General features: G+C 37.7%; 1 protein-coding gene across 27 annotated transcripts in view; it reads left to right on the top strand.

The window, feature by feature from the left end:
* DLG1 (discs large MAGUK scaffold protein 1) overlaps positions 1-15975 on the top strand; it is a 261372-nt gene that overhangs the window by 30078 nt on the left and 215319 nt on the right. The window contains exon 1 of one of the 27 annotated variants that reach the window (XM_034958019.2): positions 7633-8199. The exons of the other annotated variants lie outside the window; for them this stretch is intronic. Within the exon in view, the coding sequence (XP_034813910.1) occupies positions 8170-8199 (30 nt within the window). The 5' untranslated portion in view covers positions 7633-8169. Of the gene's footprint in view, positions 1-7632; positions 8200-15975 lie in introns of those variants that run through there. 27 annotated transcript variants of the gene reach the window in all.

Here is a 15975-nt window from a genome sequence, read left to right as displayed (position 1 = left end):
GGAGCAAGACCCTGTCTCCAAAAAAAGAAATGTTACAAGAGAAGTGGAACAACTGTCATACTATGCCAAAAAAAAAGCTGTTAATCTAGGAGAAAACTCAGCAAAACTTTACACCGTTACTGAGAAAATGAAAGGCTATGTGAAAGCTTAAGTATGTCACATTGGTGAGACTTATGTGTTCCTAGAAGACACCCCCAATTAGTTTTGAATTGTGAGTTTTGATTATGTGACATTTTCAGTAACTCATCATTTAAATAATCTTGATTGCTCTGTATCTGTGTCTGTGCTTATTACTATTTTTAGTATTAGAGCAGTGATATCTCATGTGCTCCTAAACCTCCTCCCCTCTCCTGTTTTTTGGATTTCCAAAGTGATACGTGTTTATTGCAAAATTTCCTAACTTTATATGTTTTCAATTATGTGAAAGTCATATCAGAGAATAAATACTAACAGCTCTGTTATGCTCTTAATCCTTTTTTCTTTTAGAATCTCACTGTCCTTTTTCATTATGGAATATCTATAACCTCTTTCTCTGTCTTGGGCCTCTGTTCCCCTCTTTATTTTATCCTGTAAATATGTTCAAAGATTCCATTAGAAAAACAGACAAACAGAAAAAAGTACTTCTCAGTAGGACCCAAAGTAATAATAAACATATAGGATTAGCTGAACAAATACATACCAAATGGTTAAAAGAGGTTATCTCGGGAAAAGAATATAAAAAAAGACTTCAGCATTATGCATCTGTCTTTGTAAGTGTGTTTAAGGTGTGCCTGAATTACCTGTGTAGTTAGATAATTTTTTTTTAAGGTAAATAAAGGAAAAAAGAGAACAGTTACTGTGGAGAAGGAGGGTCAGAATCTGGGTTACAGAATATTGGGAATGGGAAGAAAAGGAAGAAAAAAAGGCAAACTACGTTTTCAAGAAGCTTAGCTAAGAAGAGAAGGAATGCTATAGGGTCCTACTAAGAAGTGCTTTTTCCCCCTGTCTTTCTCCTAATGGCCTCTGTGAACATATTATATTTACAAGATAAAGTGAAGAAGGGAACAGAGGCCCAAGATGGAAAAAGAGATTATAGACATTGTATGAAGGGAGAGAGATTCCAAAAGAGAAAAGGATCCAAGGGCATAACAGAAGCTGTTCGCATATGTTATCTGATTTTTTGGTGGCATTTGCTACTCTCTACTCTGCTTTTGAAAATTTTTTATCTTCTTGGCAACTATTTGACCTGTTGGTTTTCCTTCATTTTGTGTTATTTTTTTTAAAAATATTTTAATCATGGAGAAACTGTAGTGAATATTATAAATATCCATGTATTTACTACTACCTTAAGAAGATAACATAGTGTAAGTATAGCTGAAGTCTCTTGTGTTTTCCACTGTAATCACGTTCTCCTGCCTTGTTCCCCAGAATTAACCTCTGTCTTGAATTTGGTGCTTGTCACTCACACGTACTGTTTATAGTTACAGTTTTCTTTACCTTTCTTGTGCCTGGGATTCATTGAGTTTCTTGGATCTGTGGGTTTATAGTTTTTACCTACTTTAGACGTTTTTCACCAATTATTTCTGCAAATATTTTTTCTCTTCCTTCCCCTTTGCTTTCAGGGATTCCAGTACATGTATATTGGTTTGGTTGACTTTGTCTACAGTTCACTGATATGATTAATCTTTTTTCAGTCTTTTTCGTTGGTATATTAAATTTTAGACAATTTCTGTTGCTATGTCTTCAAGTTCATTAATCTTCTCAAGTATCTAGTATACTGTTAATCTCAGTCAGTTTTTTATTTCAGACAGTTTACCTCTAGAAGCTTGATTTAGTTTCTCTTCTCTTCTCCTCTCCCTCTCCCTCTTTTTGGAGACAGGGTCTTGCTGCGTCGCCCAGGCTGCAGTGCAGTGATGTGGTCATGGCCCACTGCATCCTCAGCCTCCTGGCTTCAAGCAGTCCTGCTGCCTCAGCCTCCCAAGTACCTGGGGCTACACATGTATACCACCAGGCTGGGCAATTTTTTTTTTAAATTTTTTGGCAGAGATGGGGTCTTGCTGGATTGCCCAGGTTGGTCTCGATAATTTCGTTTTTATTTTTGTCTAATTAACACACTCTATCCTTCTCTATCTTCATAAACATAAGGGACAGAGTTAAAGTAACTTTTAAAATGTTTTTGTCTACTGATTCTATTATGTGTCATTTCTGGGTCAGTTTTTATTGATTGATTTTTTTTCTCTTCTCTGGGTCGTGTTTCCTTGCTTCTTTACATGCTTGGTAATTTGGATGAATTTGGCAGACATTGTGAATTTTACCTTTTGGGGGCCTAGATATTTTTTTATTCTTTTAAATATTCTTGAGCTTTGTTTTGGGATGTAGTTAAATGACTTGGAAAGAGTTTGATGCTATTCAAACTGCTTTTTTGTTTGTTTTTGAGACGGAGTCTTGCCCCGTCGCCCAGGCTGGAGTGCCGTGGCATGATCTCGGCTCACTGCAACCTCCGCTTCCTGGGTTCAAGTGATTCTCCTACCTCAGCCTCCTGAGTAGCTGGGATTACAGGCATGGGCCACCACGCCTGGCTAATTTTTGTATTTTTGGTAGAGACGGGGTTTCACCATGTTGGTCAGGCTGGTCTTGAGTTCCTGACCTCGTGATCCACCCTCCTTGGCCTCCCAAAGTGCTGGGATTACAGGTGTGAGCCACCACGCCTGGCTGCTTTTAAGCTTTTTCAGTGGGACTGAGCAACATTTGGTTGTAGAAGGCTATCCCCACTGCCCAGTATATTATGAGTTTTCATTATTCTTGGCCTTGGGTGAGCTCTGGGTTTTGTTCCATTTGCTGCTTTCTAAGATTTTTTCCTCACCTTGAAGTTTCCTTACATGCATGTACTGATCAAAACTAATCTGAAGACTCGAGGGGAACTCTGCAGATCTCTGGAGCTTTTTCTGTCCCGCTCTCTCCTTTCTGGTACTCTTACCTGTGAGTTTTAGCTCTGTTTATTCTTAGCGCTTTCTCCTCAAGTTAAGGCTGCTGGGTTTCGTTGAGTTTCCCCCTTCTGCTACAGCCAGGAAACTTTTTCTGGGCATTTACAGGACTCACCTCATTAGTTTCTCTTCTCACAGGGTCCAGTGTCTGAAAGTCAGTCTTTTTTTTTTATTCCATTATGGTTAGCAGCAATTGCTTGTTTATGGAAAGCCATTGGTATTCTAAAATACTGTTAATTATCTTATGTGCCTATTAGGTGAAGTGTTGCCATCCCAAAAGGCTTATATTTCAAGTCCTTCTAAAGTAGCTCATATTACAGGGTGATTTCTAAATTACTTTTAACAGCAAATGACCATCTGAAGAGAACACATAGGCTTGAAATGTACCTTACTCAGTGCCAGTTGGGTACTTACAGATACTTACAGAAGATGCAGTTAGTGTAGAATTTAACACAAATTGAATAATCATTCCCTGAGTACAGCCTTAAAACCTGTAAGTATTAGATCTATGCAAGCTTTTTTGAAGGATTATTAGGTATATTAAAAAATAATATAGTAAGGGGTTAGTTACATCATGAAGGTTATAAATACACACCTACAGTACAGGGGAAAGTGGCTTCCTCTTCTGTGAATGAGCACTACAAGTTGAGTATTCCTTATCCAAAATACTTGGGACCAGAAGCGTTTTGGATTTTGGATTTATTTGGATTTTGATATTTGCATTATACTTGTTGGTTGAATATCCCTGATCTGAAAATTCAAAATCTGGAACGTGGCTAGGCACAGTGGCTCACCCTTGTAATCCCAGCACTTTGGGAGGCCGAGGCAGGTGGATCGCCTGAGGTCAGGAGTTTGAGACCAGCCTGGCCAACATGTCAAAACCCCGTCTCTACTAAAGATACAAAAATTAGCTGGGCGTGGTGGCAGGCACCTGTAATCCCAGCTACTCGGGAGGCTGAGGCAGGAGAATCATCGCTTGAACCTGGGAGGCAAAGGTTGCAGTAAGTTGAGATTGTGCCATTGGACTCCAGCCTGGGCAACAAGAGTGAAACTCCATCTCAAAAAACAAACAAACAAAAGATAACAAAATCTGAAATGCTCCAACGAGTATTGTCTTTGAGTGTTATGCTGGCACTTAAAAGATTTTGGATTTTGGAGCATTTGGATTGTGGATTTTTGGATTAGGGATACCCAATCTGTAGTAGTAATTAGGGATAAATGGTCAAGTGACGTTGTAGTTCAGAAAGGGCCATATCTCAAACAACTTAGACCGTATAAAACTGATGTTTGAGGTCGCAGAGATTAGATCATTAAAAAGTGGTTGTGGTTATGATGACCCCAGACATTGGAGATGAATGTGAGGAGTTTAACTCAAATTTGTTCTTTGAAATGTGACTGGAATAATGTATTAGACATACTATTTTAATGTGTTGTTAAGTAATTATATGTTAACTGATTAATTTGGATATTTGACTATTTCATCTTATTCTTACAGGTTTGTAATTGAGTTGGCAAACTTCTGTTTTTACTGGGAAAATGGAATGTCTAATTTTCAGGATTGTTTCAGGCTGTTTTCAATTTTGTAATCTCCTATAGTTTAAATATTAGAAAGGCCACTCATTAATTCAGCAAACATTGTGGTCACCCTGCTATCCCCCAAGATGATGGGGATAAAGTGGTAGGTATGTGAGACATTTCTTTTCTTTTTTTTTCTTTTTCTTTTGAGATGGAGTCCCACTTTGTCGCCCAGCCTGGAGTGCAGTGGTGAGATCTCGGCTCACTGCAGTGTCCACCTCCTGTGTTCAAGTGATTCTCCCACCTCAGCCTCCCGAGTAGCTGGGATTACAGGCATGCGCCACCACGCCTGGCTAATTTTTGTATTTGTAGTAGAGATGGGATTTCACCATGTTGGCCAGGCTGGTCTCGAACTCCGGACCTCAAGTGATTCTCCCATCTTGGCCTCCCAAAGTGCTGGGATTACAGGTGTGAGCCACCATGCCCAGCCTCATGAGACATTCTTGAGTCTTGTCCTGTTGGACCTTAGAATCCAACGGATTGAAAAACTGAAACATAGGCATGGTATAAATTCAAGGACTCTTAGGAGTCATTGAGTTTTTTTATTTTACAAAAGGGAAAGTTGAGACCCTCCTCCCACCCCCCGAAGAAAATGACTGCTTAAGTTACACAGGCTGAATGATATTTCTAACTTGCCGTAGTGATTTTCAGCCTTTTCTATTATGAAGTCTGCCAAACTTAGGGATACCTGCCCTCTCTGAGCTAGACTACTCTAGATGTGATAAAAATTTCACAAGAGAAACTTCAGAATACTAAGAGAGCAACCAGGTAAAGGGTTTTACATACCTCCTTATTTTTCTTCGCAAAATGCAATGCCTAGTCAGTACTTAGATATCACTTCCATTGTTTTCAGTATTCTGCTTAAAAATGATAAACTTTATTTAAGGAGTTATGAGCCTTGAGCCTTATATGAGCTTTACTCTTTCATGTTGGGAGCAAATGATAATTGCAGGGGTGGGGTGGGGAAAAGGGAGTACTCAACAGAGCATGTAATTTCCAGGCTATATCCTGCATGGGATAAGGGATGTGTTGGCCCATGATGACATTTACATAGCTACATACATATGTATTTAGGTCTGAGAGGAGAAAAACCATTTTTTCCCTCTGCTGTCAACACAGCACACTTCTGTGCTGACTAGATGTGTGAGGAGGTTTTTGGTGAAGCTTTTCCAGTGGACACCTACTGGGTGTCCTATAATTCAATTCTGACACTATCTGCTTGGAGATAGTAGTAGTCTCTACGTAAATACAGTTCTAGCAGTGTCTACTTGGAGATAGTAGTAGTCTCTGAAGTATAGTGTCAGATTCCACAGGTTGGGGGCTCAGCCCCACAAGACTGCCCCCATTTAGATGGCAATAGTAGATTGTGACCTATGCTTCTGACTGACTAGTTTTAAATTGGGGTTCACACAACCCCTTCCTTGGGTTTGGTTAATTTGCTAGGATGGCTTACAGAACTCAGGGAAATGCGTTTACTAGTTTATTATAAAATATGTTATAAAGGATACAGATGAACAGCCAGAAAAAGAGGTACATAGGGCAAGGTCTGGAAGGGTCCCAAGTGCAGGAGCTTCTATCCTGGTAGAGTTGGAGTCCTCAGCCTTCCCAGCTTGCCTTTGCCAACCCAAAAGCACATCACATGTTGTTAAGAGTTTTTATAGAGCTTGATCTCCAGCCCCCAACCCCTGCCCCTTTCCTGGAGGTTGGTGGGTGGAGCTGAAAGTTCCAACCCTCTAACCCTCTAATCCTCTAATCCCGTGGTCTTTCTGGTGATGAGCCTCATCCTGAGGCTTTCTAGGGGTCTCACTTTAAGTTACCTCATTAGCATTAGCTGTGATCCAAAGGGCTTGTCATGAACAAAAGAAGACCTTCCCATTACTTAGGAATTTCCAAGAGTTTTAGGCACTCTGACAGAAACAAAGACCGAATATATTTCATATTATACCACAATAGATCTATAGCTGTAGCTGGCATTTACTGAGCACTGTTGCACTATTTATTGCCACTATTGACCTAACAAGTCAGCATTATTCTAAGTGCCCTGTGTATATTATTTAATCCTCACACAACAGCCCCATTAGATAAAGTAAGGTAAAGTCCCATTGGGCCTGTCTCAAGTATAGCCTGTTAGGCTTTAAATAAAAGGCTGTAATTTGATACATATTAATAATAGTAATAACAACATTGATAATGCTTACTATTTGATAGGTTCTACCAAATGGTATATATGTATTAACTCCTTTTCATAACCCTTAACAGTGAAATGTGGTTTAGTCTGAAAGTTGTTAGTGCAGTCCATGTGTATTTGAAATGTTAGGAGGAGGAATGGGGTATAAGAGGCAAGTAGGAACAGTTCAGTTGTTTGAACTTGAGGTCATTCATCATATCTGTAAACTATGAGGAAACTTTGTGGACAAAAATTGCAGATAATACTCTTCCTTATTATGCATTAAAAATTTGTTAGAAAATTTCTTGGATTTTAAAGGTTTTTACAGACAGGATCTCGCCCTGTTGCCCAGGCTGGAGTGCAGTGGTGCAATTACAGCTCACTGCATCCTCAAACTCCTGAGCTCAAGCCATTGTCCGGTTTCAGCCTCCCAAGTAGCTAGGACTACAGGCGCAGGCCACCACATGTAGCTAACCTTACTATGGCATTTGTATAGGGGAGTGTGGCTGGAAGCTTATGATACTGAAAGCCAGTTGCATATCCCTCTGCCATGTCCCCTGTGTCTGTTAGCCTATCTAGCTCCAGTCCTAATGATCTTGGAGACAGGACATGAATTCACAAAGTTAGTTGACTTAAAAACAAAGACTCCTTGAGGAGTTTGAAAGGTTACATAGTTGTAACTATCTTTTTGTGGTGGTTTTTTTTGGTGGGTGGGGGATCAGTGAAATGGATTTAGTAAGGCAGTAAAGTTAAAATTTGCCTTTGTTGGTAAAATGTTATTTATTCACTTTTTTAGCAAAGAAAAAAAGGCAAGTTTTAGAGATAATATTTTAAATTATTGTATTTTGTTTTTCCTGCTCCCCTTCTCAAAAAACCACATGGAATATTCCATTCATTACTGCTCGAGAAAGTCATTACTTTGCAGGCTGCAGTTGCTGAAATGGTTTAGTGGAAGAAATGTTTGCTTGCATATTTTTAGTGATTTTTTTTTTTTTTTTTTTTGGTGGTTGTCATTTGAGTATCCAAACTGTAGCTAACAAGGAGAAGCAGATTTAAATTTATATCGGGGGAACCTCTTTGTGGAGCATTTCATCAGATGACTTCCTGTCAACCTCATATCTTGAAAAGAGGGATTAATGAAACAGCATCTGAAGAAGCAGTGGACTCTTGTGGAATAAACCCTGACATCTTCCACAGTGTTTTGTGGGATAATTTCAAGTTCTTCAGATACAGATTACATAAAGAAGATTGTAGGGCACGTGACAGACTCTGGTTTCTTGTATTTTAGATAGTAGAAAAATTGCTACCTCTAAGAATGGATCCTGGAGAGATCTAGTTACAGTTATAACTTTTTCATTTATGGTTTTATCTCACAACTTTATTTATTTTTATTTACATTTTTTGTTCAACTAGGCAACTTAAAATAGTTTTGCTTTATGTATAAAATATTGTAATGGTAGAGTAATGGATTGCCTGTGCATTGTAACCACAAAGGTAAGATATAATATGCTTTTCTGTATTTCATTGTTAGTGACAGATGTGAGAGACCCTTTGTTCAGTGTATTTTAAAAATAAGGTGTAACCATTGTTATGCGTTTGCAAATAGACGTGAATCCATGTGATGCTTAGTTTATATCCTTTAGAAAAGGCAGTATTTTGAAATGTGTTGTAGAAAATGTGTTGCAGATATTTTTTCCCTGAGATTTACAGGAAGCCTTTCTCCCAACAGCACAGGTCTGTAAAGTCTTGATCATATTTAAATCTTCTAAATATATTCTCAGAGTCACTCTCCTCCCCTTTATTTTGTGTCCCAACATGCCATGCTAGTTGAAAGTATAACTCGTTTTGAGAACATTTTCTGGACTCTTCCAGCTATTATAATTATAGTTAATTTTTTTGTGTTTTTAGGAAGAGGAAAATAGTCAAGTGCTGATTGTGTTGCCTTTAGAAAGATGTTGATTTGGATTTAAAATGATTAGACTTGTACAAGCACTCCTTGAAAGTACTTGTTTTGCAGTCTGTTTTGCTCATTGTGTTCAAAGTGCAGCATGCTTCACTTAATCTCTAAGTTTGGCTTCTTTTATTTTTGAGCACCAGTTTGCAGACATTGTGTGATGGTGTTATTATAGATTCAGCGTGCTTACATTTAAAATTCATCCATTGGTTTTTAAAATATGGAATAATTTACCTTTTTTATTTCTATGCACTTACGATGTCTCATAGTGATTGCTAGACAAACTTGTTGAGATTTTAAAATTACATTCAGTAATAAAAGAGTAGGTAAATTTGTAAATTCTGAAAGTAGGCTATTACTCTTTCTGTATAATGAATTATTTTTCATAAGAGGAAAAGCAGGAAAATTGATGGAAATTAGTTTTCTTTTTTTGTTGCTCAGAGTTCTAGTTCAAACAGTAGTTTCTGATCGGATACAGACATGCCCATTATCTGTTTCCATTCCCTGTTTATAAGGAGATGTCTTCTCTGTACCTCTAGGTAAACTGTCTTGTTGAAATATTCTTACTGAATGTTTAAAGGGCACATAATCCTGGAAAACAGGGTCGTTGTTGCTTTTTCCCTCTCTAAATTTTTTTCATGGTTGTCTATGTTGGTTCTCCCCTGTGATTTGCCTTTTATCATTTCATTCATTTTGGTTTTATTTCCAGTATTATAGCAAGGTTATTTGAAATGATCTATCTCCTCTCTCTGCTCCATCTTCCTTGATAGACTTTGAATTTTTTTACATTGACTCTTTTAGCAAAAGAGGGTCTATTTTGCTTAAAAAATTAGATGTAATCATTATCCTAAAGTATTTATAAATTTTTATTATATAACTGTTAAAGCAAAAATAGAGAAGGATGTAGGTTGGAAATTAGAAGCCTAAAACATTGTTTGTAGTTGCTTTTGAAAAAACTAAATTAAAATAATTTGTTCTATTATTAGAAATAAACCCTTTGAACATATTTAACCAATGGCTCTAGCAGGAAGAGCAAAATTCTTGATTTTCTTTTGAACTAAAGGCTGCAGTGTGTACCCCATCCCTTGTTCTTTTCTCCCTTTTCTGGTCTTAGAGAGCTTTGTGATTCTATATGTGTTTTAAAAGTCTGACAGTGTAGTTGATGTAATTTTATCATGTTAATACTAAAACACCTTTCCAAGTGAAATTTTTTTCATCATCCGCCTCCCCTCTCTCCCACTTGTGTAGGCACGGTGAACTAGGTAGGCACGTTGCATCATTGCTACCATGGATACCCTTAAGTACAGGCATGTGGGTTGAGCTAAAGCAATGATGATTAGTTTTTTGGTTGTTCCCCCCCGCCCCCCCATAACTATATGTTCTTCACAATGAAGAATCTGACTTTAAAACGTTTGCAAATGACAAGGTTGTGAGATGTGATGACTAAACCATCACTGCTACTGAACTGCCAAATCTTGGTCTCCATTTACAGTAGTATTAATGCCATTTACTAATTTAAGGCTGTCATAAATAGCTCTGTATTCCTTTTCTGATTAATATGTTTTAAATCCAAGTGTAATGTTTGTTTTGTTTTGCCTTTTAGTGAAAATGAAAATGTACTTCTCTTCGAGTTAAAAAAAAAATACTCTTCTGGATTTAGATATTTTATGGGACGAAAAGATGCTAGTGAGCGTTTCTAGCATGGCAGCGTTTCTCATTATTGTTCATACACTTGTATACATTTTTATGTACTTTACTCAGCTTGGATACAGTATTTTGTGCTTTTCCACATAATGTCTAAGAGAGATTTATTTTTGTGTTTGTAAGTTCTTGTGTTCTTAGCTAGCTGCTTTGCAAACATGTCCGTTGAGGTGGAGTTAATATTGTTAGAGGCCAGGCAGTGAAGTGTCATTTTTGTCAGGCTCGTAATCACTGTAGGAAAATTAACTCAGAGCATAAAAGGCCCAACAAGAGTGATTTAGGATTATTGTTATATATGGTATATTTTCTTATGTTAGCAATAAAGCGCTCTGCTTAAACCGCAGCTGAGGGCATTTCGTGTTCTTTAGCATGGAGGTTTCCCAGCTGTCAAGTAACTTCTGAGAGTAACTTTAGTACCAGAATTTCTTGTAATAGGATCATGTCTTTCTCCATCTTTTGTTACACTGCTTGCTGATCAGCTAGACAGAAAAAGGATGTTCGCTCTCTCTCTTCATTTTAGGGTTGTTTAGCAGTTTAGGTAGCAGGAGAAAAACCTGAAAAGAAAAAAATATTTCGTGTGTGTCGTTAATGAAGAAAAGAGAAAATAAACATTCATATTTCAGGAGATTCTCTTACACTCAGTGCCAGTTGTTAAATATTGTTATTATTGAACTTATTTTCGAAAACTGTGGAGTCCACATTCAGTGCCGTTAGGACAGTGTTTGAGGTATGTACAGTCTTGAGCATCTCTCCCAATTAAGGAATTGGCAATCCATATGTTTTAGAAGCTGCAGACCAGGTTTTCATTATTTTTGTTAACAGAACTTTTTTCAGGTCTTGTGAGGTGTTTCCTTCTGCTTTGAGTTTGAGATCTTTCCCACCCAGACAGGGTCTCGCTCTGTCACCCAGGCTGGAGTGCAGTGGCGTGATCTGGGCTCACTGCAGCCTCTGCTTCCTGGGCTCAAGTAATCCTCCCACTTCAGCCTCCAAGGTGCTTTGAGATCTTTATGCATGATAGTTTCCTCTATTTGCAAGCTTTTTATGCCAAATCTTACCCTTCAGATTCCAGTTTATAGACGACTTCCTCAGGGAAGCCCTTCTTGATTCCCCATTAAGTTAGGTTCCTCTACTTCTGTAAGTATACTTTCCTTTTCCTTTATGCCACACAGTATGTCACTTACTTGTGTGATCCTTCATTAATGTATGTTTCTCTCATTGGCCTGTAAGTGTTAGAAAAAAGTAAAGCTTTTGTTCTCCATGATATCCCTGGTGACTGACCAAGTGCCTGATATATAGTAAATACTTAGTAAGTTTACTAATTGTTAAAAGAATGAAGCTCTGAAACAGATGGTAGAAATTTATGGATTTTAAAAGTATTTTAGTTTTTAATGCATTTAAAGTCCCATTTTGAATATAGTTATAGATTGACATCCTGGAATATCATCACTAAAATTGATCTATTATTCTGTATTTATAATGCATTCAAAAGGATCCAGAAAGTGGCTTATCTCTTATTGTTTTCCGTGTATTTCTTAGTTTATGGTGGAAAGGAAGTACGTCATCATGTCTTGACACATAAATATTTGACTGATATTTGACTTAAATATTTGGTTGATTTGTTGACTTTGTTGTATATTTGTTTCTGGCTTATATGGGAGACTCAGAATCCTTTTTCATTTTATTGGGTGTGCTTCTATCTCTAAACTCAACTTTAGCACTGTCCAATAGAACTTCATACAATGACGGAAATGTTGTATATCTTTGCTGTCCTGTCCACTGGCACTTGAAATGGAGTGGCTAGTTTGACAGAGAAGCTGAATTTTTAACTTTAATTAATTTAAACAGACTTAAGTTACTAGTCTATAACAGCCATTCCCATACACCAGCCAACCCTTCACTTATATTTTAAAGAGTTTTTGAGTGGATAATAAACTCACATAATTTAAATCAAAACTATCATATGAAAGTTTATATCAATATGCCTCACTTCTATACCTTCCCCTAACTCCTATAGGAAACTGTTGTTTGTTAGTTTCTATTTATCTTTCTAGTATTTATACAAAAACAAGTAAATAAGAATGTTTTTATTTCTGTCTTTCCTTACACAATAAGTAATGTGTTTTATATGATATTTTGCCTCTTGCTGGCTTTACTTGCAGTATCCTGAAGGTCTCTCCGTTGTAATACATAGAGCTTTTCCTCATTCATTTTTACAGAAATGTGTTTGATCATGTGGATGTACCATAGTTTATTAACCATTTTAAATAAATGACCTGGCTGGGCACAGTGGCTCACACTTGTAATCCTAGCTCTTTGGGAGGCTGAGGCAGGCAGATCACCTGAGGTTAGGAGTTCGAGACCAGCCTGGCCAACATGGCAAAAATCTTGTCTCTACTAAAAATAGAAAAATTAGCCAGGTGTGGTGGCACATGCCTGTAATCCCAGCTACTCAGGAGGCTAAGGCACAAGAATCACTTGAACCCAGGAGGCAGAAGTTGCAGCGAGCCAAGGTCGCGCCACTGCACTCCAGCCTGGGTGACATAGTGAGACTCCATCTCCAAATAAATAAATAACTGACTGACCTGTAACAACCAGTTCTATTGGAAAAAGATGAAAGTTGGATCCATACCTAATACTGTGTATCAGAAAAAAAAATCAAGATTTCAAAAGATATATGCTATGGTTTGAATGATGGTGTCCCCTCCAAAATTCATGTTGAAACTTAGTCCCCAGTGCGACAGTGTTGAGATGTTGTGGCCTTTGGGAGATGATTAAGTCGTGAGTGGGATTAGTACCCTTATGAAAAGGGTTTGAGGCAGAAGGAAGCGCTTTCTTTTACCCTTTGCCGTGTGAGGAAGTAAGTGTTCTTCTCCGGAGGGTGCAGCAACGAAGTGCCATTTTGGAAGCAGAAGCAGCCCTCGCCAGACACTAGTCTTGCCAGTGTCTTGATCTTGGTCTTCCCTGCCTCCAGAAACATGAGAAATAAATTGTTATTTTTTTATAAATTACCTAGTCTGTGGTATTTTGTTACAGTAGCACAAATAGACTAAGACAATATAAACGTATTTTTGCTGGACAGTAAATTTCTTTCTCATCTTTTACGCTTATAAGCTACTTCAGTAAACAACTTTGTATGTATGCCATTTTATATTTGTGCAGGAGTATCTGTATGATATGGGATTACTGGTTCAGAGAGTATATGCAGATGGAATTTTGGTACCTATTGTCAGGTTCCCTCCAATAGGAGTTGTGCCATTTTGTATTCCCACTGGCAGTGTTAGAGAATGACTCTTTCCCTGCAACTTTATCAACAGAATATGTTTTCAAATTTTATATTTTTACCAATTTGCTTAATGAGAAATGGCATGTAAGTATAGTTTTAATTTTCATTTCTTGTATATATTTAAACATGGTTTATTTTATATTTTTTTTGATTGGGATGTTGGTCTCTTTCGTCTCAGTTTCTAGGAGCTCGGTGTCTATCAGGGAGGTTAGCCTTTGTCTCTGATGTCAGTTGCAGCTTTTTTATCCCACGCTTGGTCGTTCTTTAATTCATGGTGTTATCAGTGCTTTCTTCTCTTCTCCTCCCCTCCTCCTCCTCTCCCCTCTCATCTTCTCCCCTCTTGGCTAGCTTCTGCATTTGGGTCATAGTAAGACCTTCCACATTCCAGAATTAAAAAGAAGTCACGCAGGTTTTCTTTTGGTTACGTTATGTAGGATTTCACTTTTAAATCTTTGGACCATTTTAAGTTTATCCTGATGCATAGTGTTAGTTGTGTAACCAGTGTAATATTTTTCCAAATAGTTACCCATTGTTCCAGTGTCATTTTATTAAGAAGCCTGTATTTATCTTCCCCCTCTGAATTGAGATGTTACCTTTTGACAAATAATAACTTCTCATATGTATTTGGGTTATTTCTGGAGATTTGATTCTGTGTTTCACTAGTCTGTGTGTTCATGAACCAGATTGACAGTGCTTTACTTACTGAAGCTTTATATAGTATACTTTAACATCTAATAGGGTTATCCTCTATCATTGCTTCTCTGTTTTAGAGCTTTTCTTAAAAAAAAAAAAAAGATTCTTGTTTATTTTTCTGTATACACTTTAGAATCAATTTAGTCCAAGAAAAAAACATTTTGGCTTTAGGGACACCCTCTAAATTTAAAGTAGTACACAATAAGGAACGTTTCCTGCCCAGTAGAGCGAGGCAGGAGAGCTGGATAAGTTTATCTCTTATACACCTTCCCAACCACTAGTGTGAATCACCACTGGAGGCTAGGCAGTAGTCTTCTCGATTCCCTATCCTGGGAGGCAGGGTTTTAAATTATTTCCTGTAGTCCTTATCAGTGGGTTTTTGTTAATAGGAGAAAGTAAGAGAGAGGAATCAAAGACTTATTTTAACCGATTTCATTAGTTTTCCTAGCCCTTTGCTCCATGACTAACCATTGTCTGAGTCAAACCTACCTTTTGACAAAATCAGATGGGTTTATTTCTGATGCCAACTCTGGTTGATGTTGGATGCCCAGAGATCTGTGTTGAGAATTCCGATAGCAGGTTACAGGAAAGGGTGTGCTGTGATCCATTAATAGTCTTTGCCATGGCTGAGATTGGAGATAGGTGGGAGACTTGGCAGAAGATGGGATCATTTGTATTTAATATATTTTGAAAATCCTTAACATGTCATTGAATGTTTTCCTATAGCTTTTATAATGACTTCATGATTTGAATATTTAATCAGTAAACATTTGGATTATTTATATTTTTTCCTCTTGAAATGATATGCTGGATGCTTAATCTCTAGGTATAACCATGATTCTTCAGGTGAGGAATTTCTAATATTAAAGATATAAAAATTTCTAATGTTTTGATAAATACTGCCAAAATTTCCACAGGTTAATCACCTTCAGACTATTTTTCCAGTTAAAACATCTTACTTTATAATAAATATATTTTAATAAAATTGTCTCTCCATTTCCATTTAGAAAGGGCTCATTATAGCTCCTAGTCTTATCCACAATGATTGGGTTTCTTTGAACTTCCCATAGTATATTGTTTTATAATTTTTTTTGTCTTGTGACTGAATCTTGCTCTGTTGCCCAGGCTGGAGTGCAGTGGTGGGATCTCAGCTCACTGCAACCTCTGCTTCCCGGGTTCGAGCGATTCTCCTGCCTCAGCCTCCTGAGTAGCTGCAATTACAGGCACCCGCCACCACGCCTGGCTCATTTTTGTATTATTGGTAGAGACGGGGTTTCACCATGTTGGCCAGGCTGGTCTCGAACTCCTGACCTCAGGTTATCGGCCTGCTTTGGCCTCCCAGAGTGTTGGGATTACAGGCATGAGCCACTGCGCCTGGCCTGTTGTTTTATTTCTTAACTATTGTACCTTTTTCTTAATTTTTATTATCCTATCAATGTTCATCTGGTGTTCACCTCACTGGGGACCTGCTGAGTTGAAATAATAGGGGTTGCTTTCAAGTGCTACTCTATTTTCTGCTCACCCTTGTGCAGTCAGACAAAGGATAACTAAGGCTTTCATTTTCCATAATTTGCTGCTTTTTAAATTCCTTGTATTATGATTTCTGTAGCATTCGCTGAACTGAAGTTGTTCCCCTTAG

The sequence above is a fragment of the Pan paniscus genome, chromosome 2 (genome assembly GCF_029289425.2).
Source record: "Pan paniscus chromosome 2, NHGRI_mPanPan1-v2.0_pri, whole genome shotgun sequence".
Lineage (NCBI taxonomy): Eukaryota > Metazoa > Chordata > Mammalia > Primates > Hominidae > Pan > Pan paniscus.
This window is presented reverse-complemented; position numbering and strand designations above follow the sequence as displayed.